The sequence below is a fragment of the Salvelinus namaycush genome, chromosome 11 (genome assembly GCF_016432855.1).
Source record: "Salvelinus namaycush isolate Seneca chromosome 11, SaNama_1.0, whole genome shotgun sequence".
Classification (NCBI taxonomy): domain Eukaryota; kingdom Metazoa; phylum Chordata; class Actinopteri; order Salmoniformes; family Salmonidae; genus Salvelinus; species Salvelinus namaycush.
Window position 1 is genome coordinate 26,027,879 of NC_052317.1, and position 19,348 is coordinate 26,047,226.

At 43.3% G+C, this 19,348-nt stretch overlaps 1 protein-coding gene across 1 annotated transcript in view; it reads right to left on the reverse strand.

Moving 5' to 3' along the window:
• The window catches only part of LOC120055948 (solute carrier family 22 member 23-like), a 79,752-nt gene that overhangs the window by 31,691 nt on the left and 28,713 nt on the right, over positions 1-19,348 (reverse strand). Inside the window, exons 2-3 of the mRNA XM_039004022.1 lie at positions 18,432-18,535; positions 17,995-18,149 (exon numbers count right to left, since the gene is read on the reverse strand). Of these exons, the coding sequence (XP_038859950.1) occupies positions 17,995-18,149; positions 18,432-18,535 (259 nt within the window). The remainder of the gene's footprint in view (positions 1-17,994; positions 18,150-18,431; positions 18,536-19,348) is intronic.

The window sequence follows — 19,348 nt, forward strand, 5'->3', positions numbered from 1 at the left end:
TGAAATTACTGCAACACTTAACAAAGAGCTGCAGTTAGTTTCAGAACGGGTGGCAAGGAATAAATTAATCCCAAATATTTCAAAAACTAAAAGCATTGTATTTGGGACAAATCATTCACTAAACCCTAAACCTCAACTAAAACTTGTAATAAATCATGTGGAAATTGAGCAAGTTGAGGTGACTAAACTGCTTGGAGTAATTGGCTTGGAGTTGCAATTGGCTCAGAACAGGGCAGCACACGTCTGGCCCTTGGATGTACACAGAGAGCAAACATTAATAATATGCATGTCAATCTCTCCTGGCTCAAAGTAGCGGAGAGATTGACTTCAGCACTACTTGTATTTGTGAGAGGTATTGACATGTTGAAAGTCTGTTTAAACGACTAGCACACAGCTCAGACACCCATGCATACCCTACAAGACATGACACCAGAGTTCTCTTCACAGTTCCCAAGTCCAGAACAGACTATGGGAGGCGCACAGTACCACATAGAGCCATGACTACATGGAACTTTATTCCACATCAGGTAAATTATGCAAGCAGTAGAATCAGATAAAAAAGTATAAAAATACACCTTATGGAACATGGGGGACTGTGAAGCAACACAAACATAGGCACAGATACATGCATACACACACATGATAACAGACGCACTATACACACACGTACACATGGATTTTGTGCTGTAGATCTGTGGTAGTGGAGTATGGGCCCGAGGGCACACACTGTGTGTTGTGAATTCTGTAATGAATGTATTTTAATGTTTTTAGATTGTATAACTGACCTAATTTTGCCGAACCCCAGGAAGAGTAGCTGCTGCCTTGGCAGGAACTAATAGGGATCTCCCAGTCCCTGCAGCTGTTGAAAAACATCCCCACAGCATGATGCTGCCACCACCATGCTTCACCATAGGGATGGTGCCAGGTTTCTTCCAGACGTGATGCTTGGCATTCAGACCAAAGATTTCCATCTTGGTTTCATCAGACCAGAGAATCTTGTTTCTCATGGTCTGAGAGTCTTTAGGTGCCTTTTGGCAAACTCCAACCGGGCTGTCAGGTGCCTTTTACTGAGGAGTGGCTTCCGTCTGGCCACTCTACAAAAGCCTGATTGGTAGAGTGTGCAGAGATGGTTGTCCTTCTAGAAGGTTCTCCCATCTCCACAGAGGAACTCCGGAGCTCTGTCAAAGTGACCATCTCCCTGACCAAGGCCATTCTTCCCTGATTGCTCAGTTTGGCAGAGCAGCCAGATGTAGGAAGAGTCTTGGTGGTTTCAAACTCCAATATTATGTGATTAAATGCAACAGACCCTGTATGCCTCAAAAGGAATCTAGTCAAGGTAGTATGACTACAATGAACATGTGTCTAACTTGCACCGTTAAACAATTATTAAGAGATACAAATAGCCAATTCTGGCGACCAATCTTCTAGCATTAATTTATTGAGGCAAGCAGATCAGAGATGTATATAACTAGAAATAGACCTACTAAATGATGAACGTATAGTCAAATAACTATTCTGTAAAAATGAGGAATGCATTTACTCAATTCAATTAATATAATTTTTAGTCACAAAATAATTAACACTCAAACAATTAGTGTACATGAAATACATGATACATTACAGACTACTCAGAGTAAATGACTATCACCAATAGGCTATGACTTAAAGTGGTTATTTACACGTGTCTTCAGTTCAGAATAATCTCTAAGAGAAAAAACTATGCGTGTCTGATACACACAGTAGCTTGGTAGCAAGTTCTCAAAGTATGAACAAATTCACTGTCCTTTTACCCAAATTCAAGGAGAAACTCACATCCAACCTGAATTAACATTTCTTTGCACTTTGCTAGTAAAAACAAAAGACAGGAAAACACACCCAGATTCTAATCTAATCAGCGTGCAAGTCACCAGTCGCGAGTATCACCTTTTGTCATTCTTTCACTGCAGTAGCAACACGTGAAAATCATTATAGAAATCTGATGCAGCTCAAGTCGACTTCAAAACCCACAATGCACTCTACAGGCTGGCAGACTGGCTGGCTGGCTAGCTAGCTAGCTACCTGCAAGCAAATGTAGCGACACACAATAATAACAAACTCAATATCTGCATGTGAAGTAGCTAGTTAGCTGTAAAATCGCCTAAACAAACTGCACTATCAATTTAAGAGTCTACAATCTCACCACACTCAACCTGCAGATCGATGTGCCTCGCAGAGTGGAGTCTGCCATTCGCAACGGCCATGCAACGGCATCATGCAATGCACCATGGACTGAAAAGGCAGAAAAATCGGAGAAATGTGGTGGACCCTCTCGAAGTAGGAATATCGCAAAAATATGATCAATGGTTAATTCGAGAGAAGACAACCTCCCGCTAGGGCTGGGCGATATGGCCAAAATCTCATATCCCGATATAGGTCATTTCATATCCCGATAACGATACATATCACAATATAGCACATTTTCTGTAAATTAAATGTATAAATAGTTTATATAAAATGACCACATATAAAGGCCTATTTCTTATTACATTTTGAATTATACTCAACAAATAAAAAGGTACTTACTCATATTCGATTATTTATTTTATTTAGAACCTGTGCAAATTTTCAATTAAGCATGTAACAAAATATAAAATATGAATGTATAAAATCTAAAAAGGTAAATAGAAAACACTTCAACTATAGTTGCAAACAAAATAAATATAGGTTTAATATATTTTTTGGGGGGGGGGGGGGGGGGCTTGCCTGTTTTGCATGTTATTTTGGCATTAATACGTGTCACATATCAATTTGCATTTGGTACCTTGGCTCGAGTGTTGGCACCAACTCACGAAACCCCTGTTTCACGACCGTGTAAATTGGGGCCATGTCTTTGCAGATGTAAGTTGTAACGGCAGCTGTTATCTCCTTCCAACTTCGTGATTCTTTGCCATATGGTGTGCCGCGGGAAAAAGCCTCTTGCAACAAGTCGGGGGTTTGTTTTGAGCACTTGACTGTACTTTTTTGGGTATCATTCGTAGACTCTCTCTGTACTGTTTCACATGATTCTTGCGTAGGTGGTAAAATAGGTTAGTGGTGTTTGAGCTTGTTGTTGGTACCGGCCTGCGGCATATTTTGCAGTGAACGGTTTCCTGGTTCGTGTCAGACTTTTCATACCCAAACCATGTCCATGCGACCGAATTTTCCCCTCTTTTAAGCACAAGCTCCGTGTCTCCGTGCTCTGTGTCTCTCTTCATGTTTGTTTTCTTTGTGCAAATTTCCATTCACACGGCACGTGTGGAAGAACGCAAAGCTTCGTGCAATTGACAAAAAATATTGCCGTAAAGAGTGTGATTTGCGAAGCAACGAAATAAACGATAGACCACAATATGAAATGACAGACGTTTTTCTATCTTCACACGATATATATCGTCATATCGCCCAGCCCTACCTCGCGCGTTATGACATTGGCCAGTATTGAAATTGGACATGTATGATAGATGTTTTCACGATCTAAAAGTCATATTCCTATTAACTTCCACTGTAGTGAGGGCTTTATAACAATGCCATGTCAAACCGGCTGAATTTCTGCCGGTTTGGCAAGAACTCATGCATCACATGAAAACATGAAATGACCTCGGGAATCAATAGAACATCGCTCAAAGATGCCCAAAAAACAATAAAAATGGGTGAATCGTACCTTTAACTGTAGACTAGTTACATTATATATACAAAAGTATGTGAACAGCCCTTCAAATTAGTGGATTTGGCTATTTCAGCCACACCTGTTGCTGACAGGTGTATAAACTCGAGCACACAGCCATGCAATCTCCATATACAAACATTGGCAGTAGAATGGCCTTACTGAAGAGCTCAGTGACTCTGGAGCAGTGGAAACATGTTCTGTGGAGTGATGAATCACGCTTCACCATTTGGCAGTCCAACGGCATCATGCAATGCACCATGGACTGAAAAGGCAGAAAAATCGGAGAAATGTGGTGGACCCTCTCGAAGTAGGAATATCGCAAAAATATGATCAATGGTTAATTCGAGAGAAGACAACCTCCCGCTAGGGCTGGGCGATATGGCCAAAATCTCATATCCCGATATAGGTCATTTCATATCCCGAGCTCAGTGACTCTGGAGCAGTGGAAACATGTTCTGTGGAGTGATGAATCACGCTTCACCATTTGGCAGTCCAACGGACGAATCTGGGTTTGGCGGATGCCAGGAGAACGCTACCTGCCTCATAGTGCTAACTTGCTAACTGTAAAGTTTGGTGGAGGAGGAATAATGGTCTGGGGCTGTTTTTATGGTTCAGGCTAGACCCTTTAGTTCCAGTGAAGAGAAATCTTAACGCTACAGCTTTCAATGACATTCTAGACGATTCTGTGCTTCCAACTTTGTGGCAACAGTTTGGGGAAGGCTCTTTCCTGTTTCAGCATGACAATATCCCCATGCACAAAGTGAGGTCCACACAGAAATATTTTTTTGAGGTCAGGTCAGTGTGGAATAACTTCTCTGACCTGCACAGATCCCTGATCTCAACCCCATCGAACACCTTTGGGATGAATTGGAACGCCAACTGCGAGCCAGGCCTAATCGCCCAACATCAGTGCCCAACCTCACTAATGCTCGTGGCCGTATAGAAGCAAGTCCCCGCAGCAATGTTCCAACATCTAGTGGAAAGCCTTCCCAGAAGAGTGGAGGTCGTTATTGCAGCAAAGGGGGGACCAACTCCATATTAATGCCCATGATTTTGGAATGAGTTGTTCGAAAAGCAGGTGTCAACATACTTAAGTAGTGTCAAGTAGTGGGGTCAAGTAGTGTAGTAGTAGGCCTATGTATGTAAGTTGAAGTGAATGCAGACTAAGGTGTAACCACACAGAATAATCAATGCAGCCTTGTGAGTGTTGAGATGCGTCAAGACTAAAACACATTAGTCTGAATGGAATGAATCGACTGATCACATACAGGTAGTATGTCTCATTTACTGTCAGCGATTCACAGTGATCAAGATACAACTCTGCTACTTTATCCCTTAAACAGATAAAGAAACCTGGTAAAATCACCTAGACTAGATTAGTGGTAGGCATGTGACTGACAACAAAAACATGTAGTCAAATCTGGATAATCATACCCACACAGACTTGTGACTCCTAGTACACAGGGCTGGGGCACTCCTAATTAACGGTCTGATGACATCAGCTCTACTAGCTCATCCCTCAACAAAGGCCCTGAGGCAATACACACACACACACACACACACACACACACACACACACACACACACACACACACACACACACACACACACACACACACACACACACACACACACACACACACACACACACACACACACACACACACACAAGGCAGGCAGGGGCAAGACTTGGGAACACTGCAGCCAGAGTGACATCAAGTAGCTTCTATTGAGACACTGTTCAACATTCTAGGATCACAAGAGCTCCCAACACAGTAAGCAACAAGCAGAGGTCTACTAACAGGGTTGATGTGATATGATTTCTATGTTTGCTTGTCTTCTATAACTGTGTGTCCAGGTTGTCCAGGTTGTCCAGGTGTACAATATACTGAGATCTCTCCAATACACTGTATACTTCTGTCATTAGACTAATGAATAAGAGCATGGTTGTCAACATTTACAATTCATTAAGTTAAAGGAATAAATTGTAGGCTACTAAAATGATCTGATGATCTAGCTAAAATGATCCAATTAAGACCATCAGATGGAACGTAATGTATATAGTTCAGTAGTTGAATTCAATCGTATCACGGGCTGGAAGAGAAGTAATGGTCTCTATAAGTGGGGCAAAACATGAGCTAACAATAACATATACAGAGAGAACTAAATCTAGCTAGCTAGGCCTACCCTACCCCAGAGCACAATTACCCTGGCAAACACTGATCACAGACCACAATGACCTCTCTCTCACACACACACTCACATACATCTAGCATGAGTCAGACCCAGCCATGTGGGGAGCAGAACACTGCCTGAAAACAAGCTGATGAAAAACACAGCTCTGCATTTACACGCTAAGCTACAGACGTTAGCATTAACGTGACCCTGGCTAAGCACTGGAGCAATTCCTGATGCTACAGCACTAAAAACACTAACATACTGCAGTGACAGAACCCTGAGGTAAAAAAAGAAAAAAATGGTGTATCAGATGACCCTTTAGGTGTCTGCTTTGCTTATCTTCTATGTAAATAGATAGATAGGATGGATAGGTTAGATGTGGCAGTCTTAAAATGGTCTACTGCTGTAGAGTTGAGAGCACATCATGGGCATTGCAGGTAAATGCACAGCAAACCTTAACACAGATTGATAACATTAAATCATTAGCATACTAATGAGTCATTACATAGACAGATTGTGAGCTGTGATGCTTATATAATAGTCCCTTTGTAATCCCTCTCTCCCATCTGTCCCCTCGGTTTATTTTTCCCTCTCACTCTCTCTCTCTCTCTCTCTCTCCCTTGTCTTTCTCTCTCCACAATCTCTCTCCCCATGTCTCTCTCTCTCCCCATGTCTCTCTCTCTCCCCATGTCTCTCTCTCTCCTTTTGTCTCTCTCTCTCCCTTTGTCTCTCTCTCTCCCTTTGTCACTCTCTCTCCCCATGTCTCTCTCTCTCCCCATGTCTCTCTCTCCCCATGTCTCTCCGCCCGTCTCTTACTTTCCTAGTCTCTTTCTCTCCCTGTCTCGCTATCTCCCTCTATCCCCCAATCTCTCTCTCTCCTCGTCTCTCCCCCCTGTCCCTCTCTACCGTCTATCTCTTTCCATCTCTCTGCCCCCCCCCCCCTCTCCCCCCCTCTCTCTCCCCCCATCTCCCTCTCTCTCTGTATCTCTCTCTATCCCCCCGTCTCTCTCACTCTCTCTCCCCCCCAGTCTCTCTCTCCCCCAGTCTCGCTCCTCTCTCACTATCCCTCACCAGTCCTGTCTCCCCTATTTCCCTCTCCCCACACTATCTCTCCCTCTGTATCCTCTCTTGCTCTCTCTCTCTCTCTCATGTCCCAGTCTGTCTGGATGGCAGTAGCATCAGGAGCAGTATTAGGTGTCGCCTCACATCAGCCCTGTCCGCCCCTGCAGTATGCCTGAACCCGACAAGCCAGCTTAGCGGAACAAACAGACATTTACACAAACCTCTCCCCTACAGGGGCTTACCGCCCGCAATACAACTCATCAAAAGGCTGGCTGGCTGGCTGGCTGATTCTGGGGATATAGTTAAGGGTATGAGAGGGAGGGGCTGGTTCTGTCCTTTTACTAACCTTATCCTCAGTGTTTCCCCTACATATCAGTATTGCCATTGGCGGTGTGGTACAGTTGGGCCCCCCAAGCAGCATCCAGGGTTAGGGTTGCAAAATTCTGGTAACCTTCACAAAATTCCCAGGTTGTTCAGAAATCCCGGTTGGAAGATTCCCAGACACAGAAGGGAATAAGTAACAAATCTGTAATCCTCCAAACAGGATTCCTGGAAAACCTGGGAATTGTGGTAAAGTTAAAGTAATTTTGCAAGTCTATTCAGGGCCCAAACATACCATGTGAAATACTTTCAGGCCTGGGAATAACAGGTGGAAGCTAGATGGAAGGGCCAACCCTACTTATGTAATGGTAGGGGAATCACTGTCATACACACTCAAGAGCGTTTTGAGTCACTGTGTCTCTGTGTGTGACTAGAGGAGAACATGAGCCACACAGAGAGTTTGTCAACGTCAATCAGCTCTATGGTACATCACTGCGTCCTGTGTCTAGGTAGAATGAAACCAGACGCGGTAGCTTACATGGTGGTTTACATGGGGAAATGTCACTTTGTTGACAGTGAACACAGCAAAGGTTTACCTGCATTACAGTCTCTCTCTTTAGACCGATGTGTCTGACCAACTGACAAAGTAAATCAGTCCACCAGGATTATGATTACTTACTCACTGCCACACTTTGGGAAAAGGAGGAAGGGAAGAATGCCATTGATGTGGGAAATCACAGATTGCAAGGCACGGTGACATTACTACAATAACATATCTTTAATATACAGTCACTCCCTTGCTCCACTGTTCTTCACAGGTTTCCTCACAATTTGTGTCTCTTAACAGCAGTGCTGATATGAGAGTTTAGATGCCTGGCCTGTGAGGCTACCACAATTCCTTCCATTTTCCCTGAATGCTTGTGTTTTTGTGAACAGACTCTTTTTGTAAAGTCTAAAGATGCCTATACTATACATAGCAGTAGTATAGCTATAGTGATGTAGGGTTTGAATTACAATAAGACCAGCCTTATTAGCACCAGCATTAGTGGAGTTTTGACAACATACAGAGAGGCAGAGGGAAGATGGTGACACAGCATGTGACCATAAGCATATCACTACTACCACCCCAACAATACGGACCACAATATAGCTTACAACAGATTCACTCAACTTCAATGACTTGGCTAGCTAGCTAACTCCGTAGAGAGAAAAAAATGACACACATTACATTGTGCGATTATTGCAAACGGTACTGTTAGGAATTTGAAAACTAAAACATGAATGGCGAGCTCAAGGCATTATCTAGACAAATCTTTAAAGCAAATATACTAGGCCCACCATGGGTTTGCTAGTTACACTATTGATTCTAACAAATAAAAAAATGATATCAATGAATGTATGATAGTTTTAACAAGTGGTCAGATAATGTAGTCCCGACCAATTAACACATAATCTTGATGGAAAATCCCATCTCCTTGCTCTGCCTGTCTGGTGTGTGTTGCTCAACAACACTGACGGAGAATGAAATGTAATGGGTATGTACATAGTCTTTTATCACTGTTGCCTGAGGAGAGTTGCCTGAGTGATTTAGTGGCACACCTTAAAGCGTACATACATTCTACAGTATTTACTCAGAAATCACTGGATGGCAGTTGATAATGAGCGGAAAAACAGGAGAGAGAAAGACAGAGGGTAGAGATGTGGAGACTAGACAGAGAGAAAGAGAAAAAAATTGGCAAGGCAGGCAGACAGACAGACAGACAGACAGACAGACAGACAGACAGACAGACAGACAGACAGACAGACAGACAGACAGACAGACAGACAGACAGACAGACAGACAGACAGACAGACAGACAGACAGACAGAGAGAGAGAGAGAGAGAGAGAGAGAGAGAGAGAGAGAGAGAGAAAGAAAGAAAGATTGGGCATCAATTTTATTGTGTCCATACACACACAGTATTAAGTCAGCAAACAGTGAGATGACTCTGCAAAAGGTATGTAAACAACCAAAGCAATTATCAAACACAGGCACACAGAGGTGGAGGTTAAACACAGGGGCCATGTCTGAATGCCCATACTTGTGTTCTAAATAGTAACCATTTTGGGTATGCAAAAATAGAACATTTCATAGTTTGTGAAATTTAGAAAATTGTCTTTTGATCAAGTAGAATTCCCTGCACACTATTGAGGAAGAGAAGTGTCTTTTCACACCCAGGTGTGCTTGACAACAGCTGGTAATCAGATGAGGTCACGCAGTGTACAAAAATGAACGAATGGCGGAAACAACGCAATTCCACATTAGATGACACATTCTCAGTATGGGTAAGCCTAGTATGTTAATATTTTGTTGCTTACTGCAATCAATTTTACTAAACAGTACGTTCCACGTTTTACATTTGTATTTTTAGTCATTTAGCAGAGCTACTTACAGTAAGTAGTGAGTGCATATATTTTCATATTTTTCAAACTAAATAGTATGTAGTATATGATTAGTACACAGTATGTACACTGAACAACAATAGAAACACCACATGTAAAGTGTTGGTCCCATGTTTCATGAGCTGAAATACATTTTCCAGACACACAAAAAGCTTATTTCTATCAAATTGCTTACATCCCTGTTAGTGAGTATTTTTTCCTTTGCCAAGATAATTAAACAGCATGATCATTACACAGGTGCACTTTGTGCTGGAGACAATATGAGGCCACTCTTAAATGTGCAGTTTTGTCACACAACACAACGCCACAGATATCTCAAGCGGTTTGCTGATGTCAACGTTGTGAACAGACTGCCCCATGGTGGTGGTGTGGTTATGGTATGGGCAGGCATAAGCTAAGGACAACGAACACAATGTGGTGGTGCCATTCATCGGCCGCCATCACCTCATGTTTCAGCATGATAATTCACGGCCCCATGTCGCAAGGATCTGTACACAATTCCTGGAAGCTGAAAATGTCCCAGTTCTTCTATGGCCTGCATACTCACTAGACATGTCACCCATTGAGCATGTTTGGGATACTCTGGATCGACGTGTACGACAGAGTGTTCCCATTCCCGTCAATATCCAGAAACTTCACACAGCCATTGAAGAGGAGTGGGACAACATTCCATATGCCAAAATCAACAGCCTAATCAACTATGTGAAGGAGATGTGTTGCGCTGCATGAGGCAATGGTGGTCACACCCGATACTGACTGGTTTTCTGATCCACGCCACTACTTAAAAAAATAAAATATTTCTGTGACAAACAGATCCATATCTGTATTCCCAGTCATGTGAAATCCATAGATTAAAATCAAATCAAGTGTTATTAGTCACACGCGCCGAATACAACAGGTGTAGACCTTACAGTGAAATGCTTACTGACAAGCCCCTAACCAACAATGCAGTTTAAAAAAATACCTGCTAAGTAGAAAAAAAAAAAATACATAGATAAGTTTAAAAAAAATGAAAAAAACAAACTAATAATTAAAGAGCAGCAGTAAAATAACAACAGCGAGGCTATATACAGGGGGTACCGGTACAAAGTCAATGTACGGCGGCACCTGTTAGTCGAGGTAATATGTACATGTAGGTAGTTATTAAAGTGACTATGAATAGGTAATAAACAGAGAGTAGCATCAGCGTAAAATTGTGTGTGTGTGTGTGGGGGGGGGGGGGGGGGGGGGGCGACGACAATGCAAATAGTCTGGGTAGACATTTGATTAGATGTTCAGGAGTCTTATGGCTTGGGGGTAGAAGCTGTTTAGAAGCCTATTTGACCTAGACTTTGCGCTTCGGTATCGCTTGCCTTGCGGTAGCAGAGAGAACAGTCTATGACCTAGGGTGGATGGAGTCTTTGACAATTTTTAGGGCCTTCCTCTGACACTGCCTGGTATATAGGTCCTGGATGGCAGGAAGCTTGGCCCCGGTGATGTACTGGGCCGTACGCACTACCCTCTGTAGTGCCTTGCGGTCGGAGGCCGAGCAGTTGCCATATCAGGCAGTGATGCAACCAGTCAGGATGCTCTCGATGGTGCAGCTGTAGAACTTTTTGAGGATCTGAGGACCCATGCCAAATCTTTTCATAATAGGGCTTAATGAATTTATTTCATTTCCTTAAAAGAACTTTAACTCAGTAAAAAAAAGCAAAAAAAAGCTAGTGAGACAGAAATTATATGGAAAGTTTACAGAATCATGTACTGTACACGTCAATCACTCTGCATTCTTAACACCCCAATCACAGTCAAGACTCATCAGTCTGACACCTCATCATTGCTTTAAAAACGTCTGCCCCATTACACAACAACTATTATTTTTATTCCCAACCTCTGAACAGCCAGGAACCCCTCTAGTCTCCGCATTCATCCGGCCCCTCCACTCTGCTCCACTCAGTACCGACCAATCCCAGTGCTCTATTTTGGGCGAGCTGCAAGGCTTTTCAAGGTAGACAGTATGGATTAAGTTAGAATGACAAGGACATGGAGGGCTCCTCTGCCGACCTCTGTCCCCCCCTTCCTCTGCAACAGACAATTACTGCAGGCAAAGAGGCTTTTAGGGATCTATTGTACAGCGGGACTGTACTGGGCATCAACTGCAAGGCTAGTTATCAGGATGCTATTAATTCCCCCTCCCCCACCACTCCTCCCTCCCTTCCCCCCCGCTTCGCTAGCTGGGTAAATCTATTTCAACGGTAACGAGCGGCAGGACCGACTGGAACGGCTGTCTAAAGCAGATTATCGCTCATCAAACCTTTACTGTGGAGAGAAAAGGTCACCATTCAACGGCAATGAGGATTCATCTCTCTGTGACTGTTATGGAGTGTACAGTACACACAGTACCACTGAAGAGGTGTAGTCGGCAAAGCCAAGGAGTAGAGTGGAGCAGACAGGTTATCAATATCCCCCCTCCTCCGTTTCCCTCTGTATCTGTCAGTCTATTGATTAGCAGTAATAAGAGGACAAACCCAGGAAAAACTGTTATTTGGCCGAGTGAGGTTGATTGTGCTTCAGAGGGCCTTCCAAAGAATAACCCTAATGTGGAAAGTCAGCACTTCTCTGTCAGTTGATACCTCCTCATAAGGAGGTCACGCCCTCTAAAATAGAAGTTGTATGCTATCAGAGGCTACATTACACTGAAAGGCTCTTTGATCAAGTGAATTTGATGTCACAGTTACACATGCTCTTGATAGCTTTCCATTCTCTGTCTACCAGCAATGCCATGTCGTTTTTCCTAGAACTACAACAAAACAAACTCGGAACAAAACAAACCTATTTTAACTGACCCCATCGAAAGTGTGAGCCTGACACTGCTCTGCCAGTAATCCATGTAGTAGACCAGACAGGTTGCGGGTACAGTATTGCTGTTACGCCTACACAGTGGCCTTTGCCATTCTCCAACCTCCCTCTGTGTTTAGTACATATTCAACAGCCTCTAACCCTCTGCTGACCTTGCACAAACATAACCCACATTGGAAAGGCTAGGGCTGCGGCTGAAATGGCACCCTATTCCCTTTTGACACAGAGCACTGGTAAAAGGTAGAACCCTGGTCAAAAGTAGTGCACTATCTAGGGAATAGTGTGCCATTTCGGACACAAGCTAGGTTTCCACACAAGTACAAATGCTTGTAGTCATCTCTATCAATGCAGAGGCCTGGGCTGGTGACAACAGGGATAAGTGAAAACACAGCTAGCTTGGACCTATGGAAGCTGCTGTAACAGCATCTACATGAAACACATAGGAAAAGCTATGCACTACAGGTACAGTGGGGCAAAAAAGTATTTAGTCAGCCATCAATTGTGCAAGTTCTCCCACTTAAAAAGATGAGAGAGGCCTGTAATTTTCATCATAGGTACATAGGTACAGACAAAATGAGGGAAAAAAATCCAGAAAATCACATTGTAGGATTTTTAATGAATTTATTTGCAAATTATGGTGGAAAATAAGTATTTGGTCACCTACAAACAAGCAAGATTTCTGGCTCTCACAGACCTGTAACTTCTTCTTTAAGAGGCTCCTCTGTCCTCCACTCATTACCTGTATTAATGGCACCTGTTTGAACTTGTTATCAGTATAAAAGACACCTGTCCACAACCTCAAACAGTCACACTCCAAACTCCACTATGGCCAAGACCAAAGAGCTGTCAAAGGACACCAGAAACAAAATTGTAGACCTGCACCAGGCTGGGAAGACTGAATCTGCAATAGGTAAGCAGCTTGGTTTGAAGAAATCAACTGTGGGAGCAATTATTAGGAAATGGAAGACACACAAGACCACTGATAATCTCCCTCGATCTGGGGCTCCACGCAAGATCTCACCCCGTGGGGTCAAAATGATCACAAGAACGGTGAGCAAAAATCCCAGAACCACACGGGGGGACCTAGTGAATGACCTGCAGAGAGCTGGGACCAAAGTAACAAAGCCTACCATCAGTAACACACTACGCCGCCAGGGACTCAAATCGTGCAGTGCCAGACGTGTCCCCCTGCTTAAGCCAGTACATGTCCAGGCCCGTCTGAAGTTTGCTAGAGAGCATTTGGATGATCCAGAAGAAGATTGGGAGAATGTCATATGGTCAGATGAAACCAAAATATAACTTTTTGGTAAAAACTCAACTCGTCGTGTTTGGAGGACAAAGAATGCTGAGTTGCATCCAAAGAACACCATACCTACTGTGAAGCATGGGGGTGGAAACATCATGCTTTGGGGCTGTTTTTCTGCAAAGGGACCAGGACGACTGATCCGTGTAAAGGACAGAATGAATGGGGCCATGTATCGTGAGATTTTGAGTGAAAACCTCCTTCCATCAGCAAGGGCATTGAAGATGAAACGTGGCTGGGTCTTTCAGCATGACAATGATCCCAAACACACCGCCCGGGCAACGAAGGAGTGGCTTCGTAAGAAGCATTTCAAGGTCCTGGAGTGGCCTAGCCAGTCTCCAGATCTCAACCCCATAGAAAATCTTTGGAGGGAGTTGAAAGTCCGTGTTGCCCAGCAACAGCCCCAAAACATCACTGCTCTAGAGGAGATCTGCATGGAGGAATGGGCCAAAATACCAGCAACAGTGTGTGAAAACCTTGTGAAGACTTACAGAAAACGTTTGACCTCTGTCATTGCCAACAAAGGGTATATAACAAAGTATTGAGATAAACTTTTGTTATTGACCAAATACTTCTTTTCCACCATAATTCACAAATAAATTCATTAAAAATCCTACAATGTGATTTTCTGGATTTTTTTTCTTCTCATTTTGTCTGTCATAGTTGAAGTGTACCTATGATGAAAATTACAGGCCTCTCTCATCTTTTTAAGTGGGAGAACTTGCACAATTGGTGGCTGACTAAATACTTTTTTGCCCCACTGTATATCGCTCTATGAGGCTCCAGTAGGTATCCACAGCTCCTTCTGAAACGCTTGCAGTCATCTCTAGTGATGCAGAGGCCTGTTTTAACACTTTATAGGCAACTTGAAGAAACAGTATATGTTGGAAAAAACACACTCCGGCCCTCACAACATACTTACAGTGCATTCGGAAAGTATTCAGACCTCTTGGCCTTTTCCATATTTTGTTACGTTACAGCCGTATTCTAAAATTGATTAAATAAATACAAATCCTCATCAATCTACACACAATACCCAATAATGAAAAAGCAAAAACAAAGTTTTAGAAATGTTTCCACATTTATAAAAATAAAAAACGGAAATACTTTATTTACATAAGTATTCAGACCCTTTGTTATGAGACTCGAAATTGTGCTCAGGTGCATCCTGCTTCCATTGATCATCCTTGATGTTTCTACAACTTGATTGGAGTACACCTGTGGTAAACTGAATTGATTGGACATGATTTGGAAAGGAACACACCTGTCTATATAAGGTCTCACAGTTGACAGTGCATGTCAAAGCAAATACCAAGCCATGAGGTCAAAGGAATTGTCCGTAGAGCTCCGAGACAGGATTGTGTCGAGGCACAGATCTGGGTAAGGGTACCAAAAAATGTCTGCAGCATTGAAGGTCCCCAAGAACACAGTGGCCTCCATCATTCTTAAATGGAAGAAGTTCGGAACCACCATGACTCTTCCTAGAGCTGGCCGCCCTGCCAAACTGAGAAATTGGGGGAGAAGGGTCTTGGTCAGGGAGAAAACGGCAGACTCAGGAGCCCTGGTTTCTCAAATGACTGCTTTGCCTGGTTCACCAACTACTTCTCAGATAGAGTTCAGTGTGTCAAATCGGAGGGCCTGTTGTCCGGACCTCTGGCAGTCTCTGTGGGAGTACCACAGGGTTCAATTCTCGGGCCGACTCTTTTCTCTGTAGATATCAACGATGTCGCTCTTGCTGCGGGTGATTCCTTGATCCACCTCTACGCAGATGACACCATTCTGTATACATTTTGCCCTTCTTTGGCCACTGTGTTAACAAACCTCCAAACGAGCTTCAATATGCCATACAACACTCATTCCGTGGCCTCCAACTGCTCTTAAACGCTAGTCAAATTAAATGCATGCTCTTCAACCAATCGCTGCCCGCACCCGCTCGCCCGACTAGCTAACTTAGAATATGTGGACAACTACAAATACCTAGGTGTCTGGCTAGACCGTGAACTCTTCTTCCAGACTCACATTAAACATCTTCAATCCAAAATTAAATCTAGAATCGGCTTCCTATTTTGCAACAAAGCCTCCTTCACTCACGCTGCCAAACATACCCTCGTAAAACGGACTATCCTACCGATCCTCGACTTCGGCGATGTCATTTACAAAATAGCCTCCAACACTCTACTCAGCAAACTGGATGCAGTCTATCACAGTGCCATCCGTTTTGCCACCAAAGCCCCATATACTACCCACCACTGTGACCTGATACTCTTGTCGGCTGGCCCTCGCTACATATTCGTCGCCAGACCCACTGGTTCCAGGTCATCTATAAGTCTCTGCTAGGTAAAGCTCCGCCTTATCTCAGCTCACTGGTCACCATAACAACACCCACCCGTAGCACGCGCTCCAGCAGGTATATTTCCCTGGTCATCCCCAAAGCCAACACCTCCTTTGGCCGCCTTTCCTTCCAGTTCTCTGCTGCGAATGACTGGAACGAATTGCAAAAATCACTGAAGTTGGAGACTTATATCTACCTCACTAACTTTAAGCATCAGCTATCTGTGCAGCTTACCGATCGCTGCAGCTGTACACAGCCCATCTGTAAATAGCCCATCCAACTACCTACCTCATCCCCATATTGTTTTATTCACTTTTTAGCTCTTTTGCGCACTAGTCTTTCCAGTATTTCTACTTGCACATCATCTTCTGCACATCTATCACTCTAGTGTTAATTTGCTCAATTGTAATTACTTGTTATTGACTGTACACTTTTTTATTCCATGTGTAACTCTGTGTTGTGTTTTTGTCACACTGTTTTGCTTTATCTTGGCCAGGTCGCAGTTGTAAATGAGAACTTGTTCTCAACTGGCCTACCTGGTTAAATAAAGGTGAAATAAAAAAATACATGTAGGAAAAAAATGACCAAGAACCCGATGGTCACTCTGACAGAGCTCCGGAGTTCCTCTGTGGAGATGGGAGAACCTTCCAGAAGGACAACCATCTCTGCACACTCCACCAATCAGGCTTTTGTAGAGTGGCCAGACGGAAGCCACTCCTCAGTAAAATGCACATGAAAGCCCACTTGGAGTTTGCCAAAAGGCACCTAGACTCTCAGACCATGAGAAACAAGATTCTCTGGTCTGATGAAACCAAGATTGAACTCATCGGCCTGAATGTCAAGCCTCACGTCTGGAGAAAACCTGGCACCATCCCTATTGTGAAGCATGGTGGTGGTAGCATCATGCTGTGGGGATGTTTTCAACAGCTGCAGGGACTGGAATCGAGGGAAGGATGAACGGAGCAAAGTACAGAGAAATCCTTGATGAAAACCTGCTTCAGAGCGCTCAGGACCTCAGACTGGGGCAAAGGTTCACCTTCGAACAGGACGACAACCCTAAGCACAAAGCCAAGACAATGCAGGAGTGGCTTCGGGACAAGTCTCAGAATATCTTTGAGTGGCCCAGACAGAGCCTGAACATGATCAAACATCTCTGGAGAGACCTGAAAATAGTTGTGCAGCGACACTCCCCATCCAACCTGACAGATCTTGAGAGGATCTGCAGAGAAGAATGGGGAAAACTCCCCAAATACAGGTGTGCCAAGTTTGTAGCGTCATACCCAAGAAGACTCGAGGCTGTAATCGCTGCCAAAGGTTCTTCAACAAAGTGCTGAGTAAAGGGTCTGAACACTTACGTAAATGTGATATTTCAGTTTTCTATTTTTTATAAATTTCCAAAAATGTCTAAATACCTGTTTTTGTTTTGTCATAATGGGGTACTGTGTGTAGATTGATGAGGGGAAAAAATTATTTCATCGTTTTTAGAATAAGGCTGTAACGTAACAAAATGTGGAAAAAGTCAAGGGGTCTGAATACTTTCCAAATGCACTGTACACCTCATGACTTGGGGATTTCCTTACTTTTAGGCATACAGCAACACCATCTGACAATATATAGAATGTGAATCCTAACTCAAGACATGGGGGTCTACTAACTATAACACACCCCACAAAGACAAGGCTATGGGAAACAACTACTGCCCACACAGCAGCACATCCATTACTAAAGCGCTAATAGAAATTCTCACCTAACAGATAAATCAATGGACTGTACAGTATAGCGAAGGCATGCAGAATAGCATGGTGTAGTAGGTCTGCAGGACTTACTGAGGACTTACTGAGGATGTAGAGGGAGAGGGCGATGCCTGCCAAGCAGAAGCCCTCGAAGAAGCGCAGGGTGCTGAACATGGGAACGTTGACAGAGAAGGCCACGGTCAGACCAAACACCAGCATGAACAGGACCGAGATTATTAGGACCGGGTGGCGACCAAACCTGAGGATGGAGGGAGAGAAGGAGGGAGAGAGAGACACAGAGAGAGAGAGGATGAAGCACAAATACAGTAGGAAAGATCCTTAATTACTTGTCCATATTTAAACAATACAAGCTAAAGCCTTTGAAGTATGTCCCTTAGAGTATTGTTTCAGGGCATTAAAAAGAAACATACTGAAAACTCCTGAACGAAATGTCTATGAAAATATATTATGTAATAACTTTATTATGTAGTAAAGATATTATGTAACAACTTATTATGTAATAGTGAATAATTAAACTAACCAGTCTGCCAGGACCCCAAAGACCAGGTATCCGAATATGGATCCCACCAGCAGAGAGAACTTAGCGATATGGACCTTCCACGCCGAGTCACACACCAGACTCCACTGTAGAAGATGAAGAAGAACAGAGGAAGGTTACTGGATTGTCTAATGAACACAAATGTCAAACGGAAACGTGTCTTCTGCTTTATCCCAACTCCTCTGAAAGACTCTCACACTAAGTAACAAACACACAGAGGGCAGCCAAATTATGGCATACGGAGAAACAACCCATTCACATCAGCCATTTTGTATTCAGACTAATCTCAGCTAGAGTGTTACTCAATATATCTAATAAGGACATGAAGCATATACATTATTTGTCAGATTGTATGGGAACATTAACAGAGCTACAAGAGCATTCTAGCTAACTTCCTATTGGATTTGAACCAGGCAGCACACCCCTGATCTCAATCCAGTTTCCCTAACCGACATCCCACTTTGCTAACAACGCCTTGAAACATAAAGAGAGAATAACCATTGATTTAAAGCCTCCATTAAAAGTGTTCAACCATGTAAATGTGCTGTAGCCTATTATGTTGAGTTTCCCCTTCCAATGCCTAGATTGCCCTGTGTGTTGTCTATAATGATGTATACCCCTACTTCAACCCCCCATGCCTGTGTGCTCTTCCTCTGGCTGTGTAGTGTAGTCCTCTGCCCCATCAGTAGTAGGCTTCCAAGAATGCAAAGTATGCTGTGCCACTACAGCTGATCTGCATTAGCAATACATCCATGCACATATTTTTGTATTATTTGTGGATGAATACAATTGTAGGTAAATACATGTGTGAACAGAATGCACCTACTTTGGACAAATCAATCAAACATTGATAAATAAAGTACAGTGCAAAAAATAGCTAGACCCCATTCATCCCCTGC